The sequence below is a fragment of the Pundamilia nyererei genome, unplaced genomic scaffold (assembly GCF_000239375.1).
Source record: "Pundamilia nyererei isolate P.nyererei 1_Seehausen unplaced genomic scaffold, PunNye1.0 scaffold00008, whole genome shotgun sequence".
NCBI lineage: Eukaryota > Metazoa > Chordata > Actinopteri > Cichliformes > Cichlidae > Pundamilia > Pundamilia nyererei.
In genome coordinates this window covers 487,836-507,867 of record NW_005187409.1, presented here as the reverse complement: position 1 = coordinate 507,867, position 20,032 = coordinate 487,836, and the positions used below count along the sequence as shown (strand labels likewise).

The following is a 20,032-nucleotide window of genomic DNA, read 5'->3' as shown; positions in this document are numbered from 1 at the left end:
CAGAACTTGTGGCACCAACCACGTCATGCTCAAAGTCACTTGCTGCTGTGTAATTGGATGAACGGATATGTGTGTTAACAAGTAGCTCAACAGGTATATCTAGTGTGATCTAAAGTGGCCACTAAGTGTAGAATAAACTGAACAGCAAGGGTATTTTGTTGACAAATAATATCCAGTTTCATCATACTTTTTACAATAATTAAATTCTGAAAGTCACTTTTTAAACCTGAAACAGGAAGCATCTCTCTTTAGTTTGAGTGGGGATTTATTCCCTCTACCCAAATAGGAGAAGCGCTTCATTTATTGCCCAATCAACCACAGAATTTAGTTACTGAATAAGAAATAAAAATCACAACATTTAAGAAACAAAATCTGCAGGTTTATTGTTTTTTTTTCTTAACAGTACAGTAGATACATGTCATGACCCTGCATTGGTAGGGAATAGGTGCCTTAAAGAACAAGCAGTGCTTATTATATTCATGTGACGAATGACTGACAAATCAAACACATACACTAGGAGAGAGGTCTTTTGACTTCCCAGCAATCTCTTGACAAAAATACCTGCAGATGCATCACTTCCATTTCACAATCATTAAAATGGAATCCAGAGTTTTCAACCCATACTCAGGAACCACAGTACAATCTAGGAAGACCATAACTTGGTCTTGGTCCATTAGGTTAAAAATGAGAAAAAAAAGTGAAACACTGCGTACAAATAAGGTCACTTAAATGAGAGAAAAATGGAAGCATGTAGGCTGGTTAACAAAGCAAGTCGTCAAGCTGATGCGAGAGCAGTTCGAAGGCGTGACTCTGTCCTGGTATGCTTGTCTGTGTTGCTGGTCGTACAGGGAAGCAAGAGGCGTAGCGGGTGGGGGATGCCTCGGTGAGTTTGTTTTTGCATTAACGCATCGTGACAAACTCCTCGGATGAGGTGGGGTGAATGGCGACTGTCTTGTCAAAGTCTGCTTTGGTAGCACCCATCTTGATGGCCACGGCAAATCCTTGTAGCATTTCATCACAGCCAAGGCCCTGCATGTGCAGCCCTACCACCTGCGAAGATTGTAAAAAATACAGTCGTCTTTTTTTTTTTAAAGAACTGCAGCAGAGTGAAAAGAAACTGTTAAAAGATTTTAGTAGAGGCTTTAATGACACTTAAAGATGGCTTCAGGACTGCCTCCTGTATTAGTTTAAGTACTTCCAAGTTATTTTTTTGGAAAGTCTCAAATCTATTCTTCAATCCTGGTACATATAGCTGTGAAAGTGTAGAAAACAATTGCTTACAACATATGACGTAGGGCTGCCACGATTAGTCGACTAGTCACGATTACGTCGACTATCAAAATCGTCGACGACTGATTTAATAGTCGACGCGTCGTTTGAAGCTTTGTAAGATCACAAAAGACGCAGGAATAAGTAGCAGGATTTAAGAGTGTAATAACGGACTGAAACAGAAGATGGCAGCACTGCATGTACAAGGATGCCAGCTGCCGTTAAACCCCGAAGAAGAAGAAGTAGCTCCGTCCCAGAATTCATAGCGCAGCCCAGCTCTGTTGTCAACAATGGCGGCAGCTAGTTAGTTTTAACTTTACTCTTATTATTCTTTCTGGGTCACAAAATAAAAGTTTAACATATTTTCAGGCGAGAATGTAGCTGTGTAAACCTCAAATATCTGCTCAGTTTATCAGGACACCGCATATTTTCAAAAGCGCTCCGACGTTTTTGGAGACGTCTGTTACCCACTAGCTCGATAGTTAGCCGGGGGCTAGGCTCACTAGAGCCGTGAGAACACCGGACTCCCGGCAGATCGTTTTCAACCCCATTCCCCTTACTTAGCTTAAAATGTTATTGTTTGGCTTTTTTTTTAGTATTTTATTTGTTCCTGAGTAAATCGGTTTGGCTGAGATTAAAGTTATAGTTTTTGCACAGCTGAATAAATGTCAAGCAGACAGCTGATTATCAGAAGTGTGAGATGCTCAAGAATTTACTCCGGTGTCCTGTTATATTTTAGATAGCAAGGAGTTTATTAAACTTCACCGAGACAATCTGCAAACTTCATTAAAATTTAATAAACGATCATCTTGTCTTTATTTTTAGTTAGCACAGACCTTAAACACTTAAAGCTGTAAGCTAATGATAGTTATATAAGAGCAGATGCTGCTGGTGCAATAAGCTGTACTTTTATGTTCAATGGATGATGATGTGATTAGTCGACTAATCGCAAAAATAATCGGTGACTAGTCGACTATCAAAATAATCGTTTGTGGCAGCCCTAATATGAAGAGCTCCTGTATTCCTGGTTGGGGGAAAAAGGCCCCATACGCTAACATTTACTGGTGATGTCTTAGCCCAAATGTGGTTGTTTACGAATAAAAATAATGCACTTCAACGTTAAGATGATTTAGAGAAGAACCTCCTTTTGTTGTTTAAATAATAGAAATAAATCGTCAATTCATTAAAATATTCACTATTTCATAAATTTAGGTGACAGTAATAATGTGCTAGAGTCACATTTATTTAGAGCCTGTTGTCTGGAGAAGAGATGACACTTACCTTCTCCTCTTTGCCCACACACACCAGCTTCATGATGCACTGACTCTTCCTGCTGGTGATAGCGTGATACATTGGTGTGAAAGAAGTCTTGTAAATCTTCACATTCTCCTTCCCTCTGGTTTTAATGGCCTCCTCTGTGACACGAACATTATCAAAAGTAAGGACAGTTTTACATCTTGCTGAGTAAAAATGGGAATAGCGCATAAGATAAACGATTAAATGAAAGCCGGCCACAGAAACTGAGTTAAACCCACCGAGATGTGTTTTTTATCGTTCTACTCACCCTCTGTGAGGCCCACCGTGCCGATTGGTGGGTGGCTGAACACCACAGTGGGAATACAGGTGTAGTCCAACTTGGAGTCCTTCTTTCCTTCAAACAGTCTGTGCGCCAGCTTTCTGCCTGCAGCAATGGCAACTGTCCCAACACATGAAAACCTCATCAGAATGCTGCTAACACTCAAAATGCCCACAAAAGGGCATTTTATATTAAAAATAGGTTTAAAAAAAACAAAACAAACTCAAACACTTCAAAATACAGAAGTAGAAAAAAGGCACCAGGAGAAGAACTTCACCAGGATACCAACATGTTTTGTCAAGAAACCTTGGTCACTCAATAAAGTTTTCTTTTACTCTTTTGTATTAAAGCTTTGACCTCAAATAAGAGTTTTTTGTTAACTACAGAGATGAAGAATTGATTTTTTTGGTTTTAATCAGCATTCATCATTTCACCCTGCCCTCTTCAGAAGTTACTGAAAAAGACCAATTGATCCACTAAATATAGATAAATAATAGACTCTCAAAAAGGATTTCAGAGCTGGGGACATTTGGGACCAAATCCTTGTCTGAATACTGTTTTCTTTGTTTACCCACACGAGCAATCGGTGAGCCTGAGTCACACCTGAAAAGCCTTCCTGTCTGAGCGCCTGACCCTCCCACGCGCAAGAAACCCGACGGTTGTAAACACAACAGACTCAGACTCCAAGATCACGTTTGTATAGGACAAATTTCTGGAGACTTGTTATTTAAAGTTTTCCTATTTAAAAACATATTTTTAATATGCACAAGTCTCTTGAAAAAGCCACTTCACAAAATTATGTATCCCCTGTAATCACCCAAAACCATGGGTGAGGTCACAAAAATGCAAACCTGGCATTTCAGTGCTGTTATTTGGAGTCACCAGTGTAGGAAGTGTGTGTGGTTTTAAACTTGAGGTAGGTCTTTCCTCTAATAGACACAGAGAGACGTTATCCATTCTCACAAAGCGACTTACACATAAGATCTGATAATGTCCTGTCAGTGCACTCATCTGCAGCCTTCACAGCTTTGATATTCAAATATCCTCTATATAGCAATAAAATCCATTCAGAGCTATTAAACATAGACCCAGAAACCTTTAATATCACCAGGCTTCACTCAGCAATACGAAGTACATGGAAAAATAGTTACAACATCGGGAAACAGGTTGGAAAGAACACACACAGACACAAAAAGTGGATAAAGAAAAGTTGGGTTCTACCAGGTGTGAGAAGAGCTCTGCCACAAACATCCCCGACAGCGTAGATCCCCGATCGACTGGTGTTCTGAAACTCATCCACGATGATGTGGCCTCTTTCATCTGTATCCACACCCTGACAAAGAAAGAAAAGAAAAACTGTTTCACGTCTTAGAAACGAGTAAAAATGTGAACCGTGGAGATTAAAACAAAAGATTAGGCCCATGTTTTCTCCTAGTTCCCTTTGAACTGGTTATTATTCTTGGAACCGTCTTCAGCTTTCCCATAACATTAACGTCTCAAAAGAAACCTCCCAAAACTCCCATCCTTCTCTAAGAGAGAGTATTGTAGAGAAACACAGTTCGGATGAATAATGGTTTTAAGGAAAGGTAGTGCATGTTTTGCCTCTTTCTGTGTGCTTCCTCATGTACGATACTGACAGTGAATAAGAGACATGCGACTGAGAAGAGAAATCCCGTGTGGGGCAAGAAATAACGATGACTCAGCTAAACTGGAGGATTAAATGTAAAGCAGAACAGACAAAAGAGAGACGGGCCTCAAAGTCTTAAAGCGTGAGAACATTCAACATGTTTTTAGGTTTTTGAAAAGAGCTGCTTTGACAAGTCATTCATTCTTCCTTCATATAACAAATGATTCAAATGATGTTATTACACATCCCTCAAATCTAAGCTCGGTAGACGGATCAAAGACAGTCAAAAGAAGACGTTGGCGTAACTGAGACTTTGCTGCCCCGCCTTCATTTATCAAGTATTTATGCCAGAATTTCATGCATCACCTTCAACAAAGTAGTAGCATGTGGAAGCTGTCCAGTCGTGTTCCCAGATTATCTGTTATTAAGGCTTAAGTCAGCTTTTTTTGCGACACCAGTTTTTTGCATACAAGCCTTAAATGATAAAATATTTTATTATTATTTGTGGAAAGCAGTTTCATGTTGGTATGTGTGCCTAAGACACAGTTATCGAAAGACATCTGCCGTCCTGTTATGATCTATAAGGACAATTATGCAGCGGTAGTGTCTTACTGCTCAGTGCTACATGTAAGTAGCACATAATATCTCCCAATAAATAAAAATTTGCACATTACACTATCCAATCTACAGATAAAAATCACAGGTAAACTGTTACCATCTCGCCGATGTTCAGTCCACCTGTATTGGGCTGCCTGCCGATGGCCCAGAGAAGGCAGTCCACTCCCTGGATGGTACTGATCTTCTCCTCGTCATTCTTCTTCTCTGGGTCTTTGGTAACCACCGTCACCTCCAGCCCCTTGTCTGTTTTACTCACAGACTTCACCTGAGAGTTCTTCCACAAATCTATACCAGAGTTTTGCAGTTCTTTGGTGCAGTTTGCACTTATAAAGGCGTCAAAGTTCCTCAAAACCTACAGACAGAATACGAGAGTACACAGATGACCGGATGGCTCCACGCTTCTAAGAACAGTCATATTGTGATTCTGTGTTGTCATTTTTCTTACTCCCGTCTGTCGAATAATGAGGGATGTTTTGGACCCCAAGGTGGAAAGAATGCCCGCCATCTCCACTGCAATATAACCAGCACCCACAACCAAACTGCGTCTGTAGGAAAAAACTAATACTATAATCACAGACCTACATGGTTCTGATGGTCTCCCATTAACATCAGTATGTATGACAAGCTTACTTTGGCAGTGTTTCAAGTTCAAAGAAGCCATCACTGGTAATGCCCAGGCTTGCCCCTGAAATTGTCAACAAACACAACAGCTGTCATCTTCTACACATCTGACTGATGCTCACTGGTAAAACAAAGTATAGCATGTTTTACCTGGAACTTCTGCATCACTCAGAACAGAAGGTTGTCCTCCAGTGGCGATGAGGATGTGAGGTGCTGTATATTTTCTTCCATTGACTTCCACAGTCGGCTCAGCATCATTTATAAACCTGGCATAACCTTGAATGGTTTGGATTTTAGCCTGAAATAGAGCACATATGAGTTTTTTTTTCTTTTGCACAGCAATTACATTTGAAAAGAACAGAAACCAAAAGAGCAGAATTCATCTGACACTTACTTTGTCAAGATTGTTGCGATAAATGCGATTTAGGTGACTGACGTACGCATCCCTCTTGGCTTTTAGGGTTCTGCAAAAACATTAGATAAATGATTCAACCAGCTAAAATATGTTGTGTTAATAAACCATCATCACAAGGAATACTTGTCTTGTATCACCCTTGTGTTGCCATTTCTAGAAAATGAATCATAAAAAGCATAAACTGTTACAGCTCTCCTATAGAGGTGAGATGGTAGAAAAATACAAGAAAAACACAAGTTTGATGAAGAAAAACAAATTTAACATCTGGTTATATCCAGTTGTATTTAGTTGGCTAAATAAATAAACAGCAGTGAATCTCAGAGTAGCAACAAGTCAGCTGATCACAGCCTGTACAAAAAGAAAATTGGAGCTCACAATACAAATTGGGACTTATTTCTAAGTAACTCTTTCCCCCACACTGCATCACTACAACTCCCACCTGCTAAATCCCACTTTAACCCCTGGGATTCTTTGCACACTGAAGATGTTTGTGGAGCACTTAGTACTCTACTGTAATCCATGCAGGCACACCCCAATCCCAGCACATTCCTCTCACACTAATGTTATATTTTGAAAAGGTTTCCTCATGTTGTAAATGTAGTCAACCACTCCCTTCAGGAAGGCTTATCTTCAACAGTCATTTTTGCCCAACTTCATTGTGCACAGAGATAGAGAAGTGGGCTAAAGTTAAGCAACACAAAGTAACTGACTGAGAGGTTGTGGGAGAAATGAATGCTTCTTTGTACCAGGAAAAACCAAGACGGCTTTTATAAGAGTTCATTGCAGTTGCAAAAAAGGAAAAAAGAAAAAAAAAAGATAAAAATCAAGTAGACACTAGCAGAAACTGTAACTTACTCCCAACTGAAACGAACGTCTCCAGTTTCAAAGCCATAATCACCATGATCGTGCAGATATTCGGCATGAACTGCTGCATTCCACATCACCTGAGAAGAAGAGCAAAAAGAGCTGGCTTTGAGAACTTGAATTTTGAGAAGTGTACATGCAAAACCTTTTATCATAATAATATTATTATAATAAGTGTAAAGAAAAAGGTACCTTCTTAGGGACACAACCAACATTGACCTGAAAAAAGGAAAGAAAGCAGAACAAATGAATTGAGTGAAAGCTGGTCAAGTAGCAGTGATACAGAGATTATGGAAGAGATACGTTTTAGACTAAAGCTGCAGTGACAGGAAGAATATTTATGTAGTGTGAAGCAAAAGAACTGCAGTATCAAAAAATGCAATGCTGTGTCAGTGTGTTTCATAAAACCAACATTTTACAAAAGGAAAAGATGTAAAAGATTAGGTCAGGCGCATTCATATGGCTGTAAAGTAATACAACACCAGCATTCACTTATCAATGAGGAAAATATATGCAAATGTAACCACACTGTTTTTCACTGTGGCTTTGTGTGGTTTATGCCAAAACCATTGGACTGAAAGGTTTTGGTAGCCATTTCTTCCCCTGATGTTTTAGCTGAAAAAAACTATAGAGGCCTGATTTAACTAATAGTCAGCACAGACAGGCCTAACGCATTTAAAACCACTTCTTTCTTCCTCATATTGACGCCTTGTGCAGATCATTTCAAAATGCCTCCGTTACAACAGATTCAGCTCAAGGCAACAGGAATGAGTTACAGTTTATAACCTCATCGGCTGCTTTGTACCTCAAACCCACAATGTTTGTCAGACACACAAAAAAGGAGTCGGGAGGTTTCGCAGTGAATCTGGTAACTAACGTGTCTGTGTGTGTGCGTGTACATGCTGAAGAGGTGACAGCAGCAGGGAGGCATGTCTGATTGTTTTTTATTATTATTTTTACTCACGCAGGTACCTCCGAGTTTGTGACTCTCGATCACGGCGGTAGCTGCTCCGAGCTCCGCCGCCCGCCGAGCCCCGGCCAGACCTCCAGACCCGCCGCCGACCACCAGAAAGTCGAACCGGGTTATCTCCGACGGGTCTGAGGCCATCCCGCTACTGATAACCCCGCGTCTGCAAAGTGACAAGAAAAACTGTTTCCTGAGAAGAAACCAGCACGGAGCTCGAGTCCGGGCCAGCTGTTTTAATAGTGCCATAACCAGGAAGGGCGCAGGAAGGCAGGGCCTATGTGTCGGGCAGACCGGGGAGTGGGAGGGTCAGTGAAAGCCACTGCTGTGTCATTGTGAATTGCAACAATGGTGTGCAAATCCCAGAAACTGTTCTGACAATAGTCATGATGATCCTCCCATGAGCGACAGTGTGGTGGCTTCAAAAACATGAATAAATCAGAGCATTTTCATGCATCGAGGGTTTGATGGAAATATTTAAGGGTATTTGAGGAGATCAGGCACTGGCGACTCCAGATTTAAGGATATAAAGTGAGCATCGTGACAATATTCAGAAACGCTAAACACACATGAGTAAAGCCCGTTGTTTGCCACAAACCTACTGGAGTACTCACCTCGGTAATGCCAGTGATACTGACATACTAGGAAACAGTCTGCAGACTCTTGTGAACAGCATGTTTCTAACTGCTTTTATGGCATTTTAATCAGAGCTATCCACGGGTGCCTTTTGCCTCTCTCTGACAGCCACTGCAAGCTGATAAACGCGTGTTGTTTGACTTTATTACAGCACACACAAAAGCGTCAAAGCATTTCCTGGGTCACTGGGTGAGCCCCCTCCCCTCTACATTGCCCCGATTTAGCAAACTGCTGCCTGGTCGTGTCTAAAATAATCAGTCCTTGTGCGAGATAATGGAAAAACCAACCGACAGGTAAAAACCGTAAAACTGTGATGGTGGAAGACGCCAAATTTGAAGAGTAGCGTAGATCCTCCAAAGCCTTGCGTTGTTTTTGTGGGAGATTTGGCGTAAATAACAGGGGGAGATGTGGCAGATTTGCGTGGTATTTCTTTCAGAATCACAGGTCCGTTGCGCTCAGCCTGTCAAGAAAAACAAATGATGAAGTTACACTTCTCACAGGGCCTTTCAAAACAAGAGTACACTCGAGTAGCAGCATGCATTATATTACTTTGTGAGATAACGCCTAAAGGAAACGAAGAATTAGACAGCAGTCGAGTCCATAATGTTTTGGACTGTGATATCATTTTCTTTTCTTTATTTTTAATGGATTTTAAATTACACAAGATGCCAATGAAGTGCAGACCATGGCAGTGCATGACAAATTAATACATTTCAACTGACTCTTTTATAGCTTAACAAGAAGGCCATCTACAGGCTCAAAAACCCAAATAAATCTCTCAGAAAAATAGCACAAATGTTAGTAGTGGCCAAATAATCCACTCAGACACCCCACAACACCACACAAGACAAATACATTATTCTAATTATATTCATTATTTGCAATATTTTTTTCTACGGTTAAGAAAAACAACTTCAAAGCATCTAAAGAACCAAGAATACCAGCAAGGGGGTATGTGTATGATTGTCAAAGTCTGCAATCAAAAGGCAACTTCACGAATGCCAGAAGAGCCTGCACAGCTCTGAAAAGATTCTTTGGACAGATGAAATCAAGATTAAACTGTACCAAAATGATGGAATGAGAAAGGTATGAAGCGTACCACATGTCAAATATGGTGGAGACAATATTATGGTATTGGCCTGTACTAGTGACCCAGTGTAACCAGTTCACTTGTGTATATTGCAGATGCTGCAAAACCGGTTGGACATCGTGACCCAAAGCGTGCTGAAAAAGCAACCCGAGCATTTCCCAAGGGAAAGAGATTCTGCAATCACCAAATGCAGGCAAAGGATTTCCATCCAACGATTAAAAAAACCCCCATATATTTAAAACTATGTCAGTTTGTCCACTTCATATTGAGCTGCTGAAAATGGATACATGTACAAGCAGCACGAACACAGTTTCTGCCTGGCAATTGCTTTTGACATGCTGCTGGACAGATCAATTACATGCTCTCGTTACTTCCTCTTTATTTTAGTTTTATGGCAGCTGACAACCTTGAGAGTTGCTCTAACAGCCAATAATCATCCATGACTTTGCATTTACTGTAATATAATTTGTATTTGCGCTTATCAGCCTTACTTCTGACATTTTTGGAAGGAAACCAAGCGAGGAACTGTCCCTGTTTATCACTGGCCATTTAATCAGTTTATTCACCTGTTTAGCACATAATTTCCATGCACATTAATAACATGCAATTGGACAGAAAACCAAACTTTGCTGTGTTATTTTTATTTGCAGGCTTCCAGCAAATTAATATATTTGCACAATAACCCAAAATGCCCTCGTACATTAAGTCAGTGGTAAGATTGTGAGCCACATCAGACAGTGCACAAAAATTCATGCCTAGCAGGATGAACTATCTTCACCACTAGATGCTACATGTTATTAAATCCCTCGACATTGTCATGTAAGATGATGTCAGTCTTACTGTGAGTTCACAAAAACATATTTTTTTAAATCAATCCAAAAGGGTTTGAATCTTTAAACAATCCCATGCATTAACATAGGTGCCAGGTTTTCCATTTCTAATTTACCATATTTGTCACAAAATTGATCAATATTTTCTTAACTTAATTTATTTTTATTGGTTGAAATTTGTTGTATTTTGTCTTTTATTGAACCTAAAAGATGTTCTGATGTTTTTCCTGCCATATATTATTTTCAGCTCTCTGGTGTTTTTGTTCCTCTTTATTGCACTTAAATCATCAGTGTTATCTGCCTGTTAATACAGGTCTTATACTGTGGCAGCCACTGTGTTATATTGTTTACATTACTGAGAACCTTCACAGACATTGTTTACATTAAAAAACGTTCAATAAATAAAATATTAATAGTTTCTTTGTTGTGTTAAATAATATTATTTGCTGATGATCTGACTGAAAACGAAGGACACAGAATTTGTCATCACCAAGATTTCTAAACTTGTTGAATCAGCTATATTTTTAACTTAGCGTGCTCTTATTTTGAAAACCAGAACAGCTTTCTTCCGCCATTGTTTTTGGTAGCTACAGATGGCTAAGCTAACCCAAAGCGGCTCGGTTGGTGGCGTTGACAAGCGTTAGTATCACGTTCAAAGAGTGGATTTTTTAAAATTCATTTTATTGAAAAAGATATCACCGACCAAATCGCTGTTTCGTAACACGGCAATCAGGTGCGTATGAGGCATTTGACTCTGTTGCAAATATAAACAGTTGTAATGTTGGCCGTCGTCTCCGCAACCCCCCGTTGTAGTTAGGTAGGGCCTTTTCGTCACGTTCAAAGGAAGAAAGCTCAGCGCGCACGGAGCAAAATGCAAATACAGACCAGTGCAATGAGTTTGATTAATTGCATTTTATTTTGCTGTATTGTTTTGATTTGCCTACACGCGCGCACAGCCAAATAAATATTTGCAGGAGCTGAAAATGCTGCATGAGCTGTGCGTGAGAGGAGGGGCTTCACAGGCCTCGTCCTAGTGTAAGCATAGTACACAGTGAGCTTAGGTCAATCATTTGTTTGTTAATGTTTTTCTTATGTTCCTTTCACAGGGAGAGACATCGTTGACAGGTGCATCAGTGTCTGCTTTCCCCGGACATGAACCCTGGACATCAGGTGAAGATGGATGTTTACTTCAGGGTGTCACGTCAGCCTCTGAAATTGTGAGAATTACTGCCAGATGGCCAGAACACCTCACTTCTCATTATGAAGCCTGTCAGCTATCAAAGCATGCCATCCTCTGTGAATGGTGGACATCCAAATTTGTCACTGGATCGCGTGTTAACCACTTCAAACGTGAGGTATTGTGAGAAATGTGGATTTGCGTCTACAGATGCCTCAGCGTTGGAGAAGCATATGGTTGAGCATATGGGGACACGGTTTTACTGTTTTTATTGCAACGATATTTCCTATAGTGAGGCGGAGTTAAACGCGCACCTGAAACGACACACTTCGAAGTATCCATTCAAATGTCCTCACTGTGGACAGGGCTACATGAGGAGGCTGTGCCTTTTTAAGCACATTGAACGTTTGCATAATAAAAGCATTATTCAGGTACCTGCTAAGCCTGGTGTGACGAAAAATCCGCAGGACCCCGTCCCCAGTGCCTTAACAAGCCTGCACGCTGCCGATCCGTCGTCGCTTCGGCCGGTTGTTCGGGTGACGGTACCTAGCCCGAGTGTACCTGCTGTCAGACTGGGAAAAGACGAACAGAGAGCAAAAACACTGGAAACGAAGGTATCGAATGTCACTAATGGCAACCCAGAACGTCTTTCCCCTTTGAATGGACTCATTCAGCACAATAGAGCTCTCACAGTTTCTCTGCCAGAAGAAGTAACAATTCCTGCTGGCTGCTTGGTTGAACTCGTTGAGGTGAAAACTGTAAATGGGACAAAAGAACTAAAGCTCAGGCTCGTTTCCCAACAAGAAAACGAGTCAGTGATAAAGGACACGAGGATGACAGTTTCTCAAAACACAGCGCTGGGGAAGCCATTGTCATCTACATTAATCAATCACACCAACACGGTGCGGCCTGGGAGTATGGGCACGAGCACTATTAACAGGAAATCATGTGACACAAAGATGGTGAATGTAGAGCGCCCCGCTGTTGTCCCGGTCAGTATTTCCAACAATCTCCCAGTGACTCCAGTGAGCAAAGAAAAGAGTGGACTGAAAAGGGTATCACCGGAAATAATCAACTTGGAGTCTAACGTAGTCATTCCTAATAAGTTTCCCAAAAATGTCATCAGTCCTGTAAGAGAAGGGGTAAACAGTGGGATCAGAGTTACGCAAACAGCACCGGTGAGCCACGTAGCTCCTCTTCCAGTTATCTCCAACAGGGTCACCAGCAGGTTGAACACCACCAGCCTGCATCCAAGCAGCATGGTTTCCCAGAGAGTGATGGATGAGAGAAAGACCTTACTTCCAGAGTACCCCAAGAGTGTTCCATCCAGGAGAGCGGGTGACACGAAAAACATGCAGGATATGCCGGTGGCTATGAAGGTGGAACCCGGGAACATCTGCTTCAAGAGTAGCACTGCTTCAAAACCAATCAAAGAAGTGGCACCCTCGAACCAGGACAGGATTAAATCAACTTCTCCCTCCATAAGAAGTTCCATTGTTCCAACTGTCCAAGTGAGACCACCAATATGTCTCGTCAGTAAGGATAATGTTCCAACTCAGTCTTTTTCATTACCCAAGACTATAAACAAGCTTGTTTCAGTCAAAACTCCTGTTTTTTCAAATCATGCCAAGTCAAAGAGCTCAACTTGGATGCCGGAAGTCAGACTAAATGAGCTGGCAAAAGAGAGGGACGTTTCAGAACCTGAGAGCTTCCCCATCATATCCTCTGTGTTTTCATTGAGTCAGCAGCCAGAGGACGCCCAAGGTCCCATTCAGCCATTGGTAATGGCTTTGCGAGGCATAGTGATGGATAAAAGTAGCAGTTCTGTCAGTACGACTCAAGATCAAGTTAAGATAACAAACACTGAGCACATGGACAAGACCCTGACATTAGGGCCCAGCCTTCAGGTGGAAACAAAAAACAAATCCTTCATCCGTGAGTCGTTATTGACGGAGCAGACGGAGCCTGTAGAAGCAAAAGACCACAATAAGGGGGTTCATCACTCTCCTGCACTGACCCACAACCATGTTGATATCAAAGAGGAAAAAAAGATCCCTCTACCACCAGATGATAATAAATCCAGTCACAGTCCTGCTTCAAAATCTTCAACACACGAAGAATCTAATGTTGCAGAACACGCAAAGGCATCTGAAACTGAAGAACCTCTTGAGCAAATGGTCAAAAGTGAGCAGGACTCAAAGTTTCTGACCGTCACCCTGAAGAGGGTGCAAGTGGGCGTGTGGAAACAAACCAAGAAGGGACTGAAACTCAGAATATCCAAATATAAGACTCAGGTACCTGTGGACAGTGTAACTGACTGTACAGTCATTTACCCAATGCCGCTGAAAGTGGACCAACCAGTGAAACGACCGGGTCCAAACCAGCCGGTGGTAGTGCTCAATCATCCGAAGCCTCGCGGCTCTGCACAGAGAACGAGAGCTGATCCTTTTGCAAACACAGGAGCTTCTGAAGTGGTTCCAAAGTGCCAAATCTTGAAAATGAGACTGAGCAAAGTGATGGGTCAAAAATATGAGGTGATGGGTTGCACCGTCCGAGTGTTTCCATGAATGTATTGGACAATTCATCAATGGAAAGAAGTATACATCTATGAGGAAGCAGTTAGTATTACAGTAAAGAGATGTTTAAGGTCAAAAACTGACAAAATCTCAAGCCAATTATTTTCTTTATGGGAGAATAAGAGTAAAAAATATGGACGTCTGAGTATCACTGAACATTGTCTTATATGTATAATATGAACTATTCAAGTGCAATGCTGTTTGACTGCTTTGAGTCAATGAAAATGGACTGAATGCCGTTATAGATTGCAGTCAAAAACACAGATATTAAGTACTGTTTCTGAAGGTTGAGAGACCAGTGGATATGTCATTAATGCATGCTGTTTATTTAAAAAAGGATAACGTTTTTATTTATTTTTTTTTTACGTTGCATCAGTGAAATTTTATGGGCTTCCATGCTGCCACCTGAAATAGGTGCAGTGATGGGTATTCAGACTTTTTCCTGCCTTAAAATTGGCCTTTGGGGAGAGAAGTTCATATTTAAGGCAGTGTTTTCCTTTTTTTAAACAGAAAAGTTTGCATTTCCTGCTATTTGACACATAAATGTATTTCATGCCTGTGCGAATTAAACCCCACTTTAATAACAGTTAAAAAATACTGGTTAAACAGTCCTTGTGATTTTCCAGCCAAAACCTCTTTGGTGGGACCCAGATGTTTTGTATATGCTGGTGTTAAGTATGATTAAATATTTATAATGACATTTTGTAAGATGTCATTCCTTGTGACTGAAAAGAATGAAAATGTCTAATTAACAGTTCTAATTAGGTCAAATTTGGGACAATAAGTTTCCAGTTGAGTCATTATTTATTTGTATTTTTAAAATAATTTGCATCTTTGAAGACGCCCCAATCACTTCATGTTTGTTAACATGGCCGATTGTGTAGATGACTGTGTGCTGTGTCTAAAAAAAAATGAACATTTCAACACTAATAGCCGTCTAAAAGGTTTGTCCAGTTTTAAAAGCTCCTCCAAATTTTAGCTGGAAAAATGTTACTTTTCATGTCAGCAGCTGGTTTTGTAGTTCTGCGTTTAGCTACTCTTTGCAAAATCTACTCTTTGGAACATGTTACAGAACCATGTTGTATTTTTTAATTAATCATTGATAACTTTGATTGGTGAACCAATTTAAAAAACAAAAAAACTACTGCAAAGTGTAAATAATGGAACCTGGGCATACACTCAGCTGTGTTATCAGTTCAGATATGATATTAATCACTGAGTCTTGCAGAGATACAAAAGTCTGCCAGTTGTACATCTGTGTGAAGTGAAATGTTACAGAGCTTAAGGCTAAAATTTAGAGTATATCTACTAATCCAGACGTAAGGATGATGATGATGCACTAAAAAAAGTACCCTAATACTTTACGGTGTCATTTTACTTTAAAGCGCAAAACGAACGTCCTGAAGAATCAAGATAATTTTTTATTTTTGTTGTAATTTTTTGGTTTTTATTCAATTTGGCTCTGTAATTAGTAATGTGATTTTTTTTCCTTTTCTTTGTGTGATTGACTTGAGTTTTCTTGTGTGACTTTTTTTCTCTCAAGGTTTAAAGCTTCACCTATGAGAGTAATCTAGAGAAGGTAGAAGCAACCTAAACTGGTCAATTCCTGTAATAGAAGTATTTTCCTGCCATGACTATGAGACAATGGTGACTCATAGACAATTCAAACCTGTTGTATATTTTTCAAAATAATCAAACGTAAGCAATCTTCTGTCCTGAGACTTCTCAGATCTGTTTTACTTTACGACAGCATATGTGTGTTGTTTATTATGTGTTCACAGTGTACAAGGTGCTAGACCTATGATCACATTTGTAGGTTTTGGTTGCCCCAGTTTTTATTACACGTGTGTGTATATGTATATATACATATATATGTTTTGGGTCACTCAGATTTTATGGTTTATAGACCTATAAATATAAAACATGGTAACTGGTGTTCATACTCAGTAGGGAATGGCCCCTTCTGGAGCACCAACACTTACTTTCTTTACATTGCAGCTAAAGCTGCTGTGCAGTCTGTTATATATTCATTATCCTAAAGTTGTTTGACATGTCTTTATGGCTGTTTTCCTTTTGCCTTTTAATTTAATCATCTGTGTGGGAATTAGTCATATTCCAGTTCAAGTGTTTTTGAGTTTTATTACATTCTCAGTGTTCATTATCATTGTGATCCATGCTTTTATAATAACAATTGTGTAATTCCTCTTTTATTAAAAAAAAGTATAATTGACAACGGTTTGACTTGTATATTTTTTCCCACCAACTGAAACCCATCACTTAAAGTTCACTGTAGATCAGCGGTAGTTTAAATCTATTAAAGCATACGTGATAATTCTTTTTCAGTTTTTTTGTTCGTTTTTTGACACCCTGTATTGTCCTGTTTGTCACATTGGGCCACCATGCTCAACATCAAACTAATCTCTGCAAATATCTTAATGTACAAAGGTCTGGGCAACATTCAGATAGTCAAATTTGCTTAGGGACACTCCTGGCTACCTGGGTGTATATTGATGGTATCCGTAATAAGAGCTAAACAAGCGTAAACACATGACTGAATGCTTTCTTTATTACCCTAATTAGCAGAGGATCCATCTGATAAACCTTTATAAAAGGTTATACCAGATTATATTAAACCTGCGTGTCCAAACCACATTAAAGTTTGGACACAGATTTTCATTTAATGTTTTCTCTTTATTTTCATGACTATTTACATTGTAGATTCTCACTGAAGGCATCAAAACTGAATGAACACATGAAATTATGTAGTAAACAAAAAGTGAAATAACTGAAAACCTGTTTTATATTTTTGATTCTTCAAAAAAAAGCCACCCTTTGCTTTGATTGTTGCTTGGCATTCTCCCGATGACCTTCATGAGGTCGTCACCTGAAATGGTTTTCCCAGAGATGCTGAGCAATTTTCGGCCCTTTTGCCTTCACTCTGTGGTCCATGGGATTAGGTCAGGTGACCGTGGAGGACTCTCCTTCTTGGTCAAATAGCCCTTGCAGAGCGTGGAGGTGTGTTTGGGGTCATTGTCCTGTTGAAAAATAAATGATGGTCAACTAAATGCAGACTGGATGGGATGGCATGTGGTAGCCATGTTGGATTGGTGAGCCTTCAATTTTGAATCAATCCCCAACAGTGTCACCAGCAAAGCACCCCCCACACCATCACACCACCTCCTCCATGCTTCACAGTGGGAACCATAAATGTAAAGACCATCCAGTCACCTTTTCTGGGTGGCACAAAGACACGGTGGGTGGAGCCAAAGATCTCAAATTTGAACTCATCAAATTCCCTGTGTTTCTTTGTCCAAAAAAAATCTCTTCTACTTGTTGCTTTTCCTAAATGTTTTTTTTAGCATCTGTTTGACCATAAAGACCTGATTGGTGCAGTCTCCTCTGAACAGTTGATGTAGAGATGCGTCTGCCACTGGAACTCTGTGGCATTTATCTGGGCTCGAGGTGCTGTTAACTTGCAATTTCTGAGGCTGCTGACTCAAATGAGTTTATCCTCAGCAGCAGAGGCGACTCTTGGTCTTCCTTTCTTGGGGCAGACCTCACGTGAGCCAGTTTTGTCGTAGTGCTTGATGGTTTTTGGCAACTGCACTTAGAGAGACACAAGTTTAGCAATTTTCCAGACTGACTGACCTTCACTTCCTAAAGCAATGATGGACTGCTGTTTCTCTTTACTTAGCTGATTGGTTCTTGCCATAATATGAATTCTAACAGTTGTCAAATAGGGCTGTCAGCTGTGTACCAGCCTGACTTCTGCACAACACAACTGATCCCATCCCCATTAAGAAGGCAAGAAAGTCCACAAACGAACCCTGACAAGCACACCTGTGAAGTGAAAACCATGTCTACATCATGAAGCTCACTGAGAGAAGCCAAGGGTTTGCAGCACTCTGAACAAAGCAACTGTGGCTACCTTCAGGAATCTAAATATAAGACATATTTAGAGTTATTTATCAATTTGTCTTTGCTACAAAATTCCATGTATCTTGCTTCATATATTTGATGTCTTCAGTTTGTAACTATAATGTAGAAAAAAGTCAAAATAAAGAAAAACCATTAAATGAGGTGTATGCAAACTCTTGACTGGTAGTGTATGAACTTGTTGCCTTGTGTAAAGAATATATACAAGTGCTTACTAAATGTATTAGACCACCTGTCATAAAAACAAGAAAATAAACACTTCAGAAATCATAAATATTTTCAAAAATAGGTGAATTCATGCTTTTATAGTCAAATTTGAGCTGGTATACTGGATTTAATTAAGGTCCAGTGTGTTTAATTAACATTTTGGTCACTAAAAGTAATTTTTATGTTCAGAACTGAAAGTAAATAGCTGTAATTTGGCGTGTTAATCAAATGTGCCTCACAATTTTTTCCAGGTTTATTTGCAAAATAGTAAATAAAACTATTACAAAAATTATATTTAAGCATTGATAGTATCATTTTGATTCAAGAGCTTGTGCATACTGGAGGATTAACCATTACAAAAACATATTTTAAAAAAGTATCTGAATTTGGCCTTTCGTAGTCCATGTTTGGATCAGTGCAGTTTCACTAAAGCAGATCCATGTTAATGACATCCATCGTCATGTTTTCAGGAGCAGTGTGCAAATGCAGTCAGACTCTGTACATCATGCCTTCCATTTCCTTATCCCTATTGATCCTCCTGCTCACCTTTCCTTGATCTGTGTAACTAGCAAAAGAAGGTCGCAGGTAATTTTACCTGACTGCTATTTTTGAAGTTAGTACCATCTTTTTATATGGTGATTTTCACAGACATTAAAGTCACGCTGCACAACAATTAAAACACAATATGCAAAGAGAACCACGGTAAAACTGAATAAAAATAAATTAAAATGTAAATAACAAAAAATGTTAGCAACCCTAACCCTAATGCCTGATTAAACAGAAAAGCTTAATCTTGGTACAATAGACTGAAAGGCTGTTACCCTGAGTCTTCAGTCTTCTATGAGAGACAACTAATAGATTTTGAGCTTAAGAAGTGTGTTTAATAACAAGTTGAGATAGGTGATCTGGAGCTTGTCCCTTTAGGACTCTGTTTATAAGTGTCAGACTTTTAAAAATGAATTCTAAAAACACTTGAGAGCCGATGTAAAGAGAATAAAATAGGGGCAATGTGAGCTCGTTCTGTAGAGTTCTGCAGCATTTTGCATTGCCTGGAGGAGTGACAGAGGATTTGTCTAAGCTGAAAAACAGTGGTAGAGTAATTGAGGTGCAATGATCTAAATGCATAAGCAATGTTTTATAGTTCAAAGAAAGACACTAAAGATCCCAAACATGGCCTCAATCTTGCCAGAGTTCAAAATAATCAGGTTATTGGAGAAATCCAGGATAAACCATCAACTGGAGTGGACAACCTATCCAGCTGATCAGGCTTAAAAGATGTGTACAGCTGAATGTCGTCAGCATACAAATTACAAGAATTGCCAGAAAAAGTTTGAATGATACTGGCTAGCAAAAACGTATAAAAGGAAAATAATAATGGACCCAGGACGGAACCTTGTTGAACCCTACAGGTTACGCAAACAAAGAAAGAGGATGTCACGTAATCATGTTGGTGTCACCAGCTTTGGACACTCATTCCCCCACCTCTCCCCCCTCCATAGAGCCATCACCACCTTCATACACTTCCTCACCCCACACAAAAGAGGATTTCACACCACCTCCTCCCACCACAACTCTTCATATTCATGAAGCAGATGTGAGGAAGCAGTTTAAGAGTCTGAATGCTCG

At 39.9% G+C, this 20,032-nt stretch overlaps 2 protein-coding genes across 5 annotated transcripts; one reads left to right on the top strand and one right to left on the bottom strand.

Moving 5' to 3' along the window:
* Nucleotides 1–357: 357 nt before the first annotated feature.
* On the bottom strand, nt 358–9,050 carry gsr (glutathione reductase). Of its 4 annotated transcripts, none has more exons than XM_005722839.1 (13): nt 8,878–9,050; nt 7,955–8,120; nt 7,183–7,209; nt 6,982–7,070; nt 6,106–6,175; nt 5,862–6,009; nt 5,721–5,775; nt 5,536–5,635; nt 5,188–5,442; nt 4,067–4,178; nt 2,834–2,965; nt 2,551–2,684; nt 358–1,050 (listed from the first exon to the last, which is right to left on the bottom strand). In XM_005722839.1, exons 2-13 carry the CDS (start codon nt 8,096–8,098, stop codon nt 901–903), a joined length of 1,416 nt encoding a protein of 471 aa, XP_005722896.1. In that variant the 5' UTR covers nt 8,099–8,120; nt 8,878–9,050; the 3' UTR covers nt 358–900. The 4 variants fall into 4 exon arrangements, with proteins under 4 accessions (XP_005722896.1, XP_005722895.1, XP_005722894.1 ...); XM_005722838.2 differs by lacking the exon at nt 8,878–9,050 and adding an exon at nt 8,569–8,867; XM_005722837.2 differs by lacking the exon at nt 8,878–9,050 and having other exon boundaries at nt 7,955–8,542.
* A 2,052-nt stretch (nt 9,051–11,102) lies between these two features.
* znf518b (zinc finger protein 518B) lies at nt 11,103–16,493 on the top strand. The gene is made up of 2 exons (XM_013908247.1): nt 11,103–11,243; nt 11,617–16,493. The coding sequence occupies exon 2, from the start codon at nt 11,771–11,773 to the stop codon at nt 14,252–14,254; it is 2,484 nt and encodes an 827-aa protein (XP_013763701.1). The 5' UTR covers nt 11,103–11,243; nt 11,617–11,770; the 3' UTR covers nt 14,255–16,493.
* Nucleotides 16,494–20,032: the final 3,539 nt, after the last annotated feature.

What these genes read in the sequence shown, in the direction of transcription:
- gsr (XM_005722837.2), bottom strand. Translation starts at nt 8,203, where the DNA reads ATGGCACTATTAAAACAGCTGGCCCGGACTCGAGCTCCGTGCTGGTTT. An exon ending in GAACTTGAAACACTGCCAAA is followed by an intron (nt 5,636 to 5,720) that starts GTAAGCTTGTCA and finishes TTTTTCCTACAG; the next exon opens with ACGCAGTTTGGTTGTGGGTG. An exon ending in CAGAGCTCTTCTCACACCTG is followed by an intron (nt 2,966 to 4,066) that starts GTAGAACCCAAC and finishes GTGTTGGGACAG; the next exon opens with TTGCCATTGCTGCAGGCAGA.
- znf518b (XM_013908247.1), top strand. Translation starts at nt 11,771, where the DNA reads ATGAAGCCTGTCAGCTATCAAAGCATGCCATCCTCTGTGAATGGTGGA.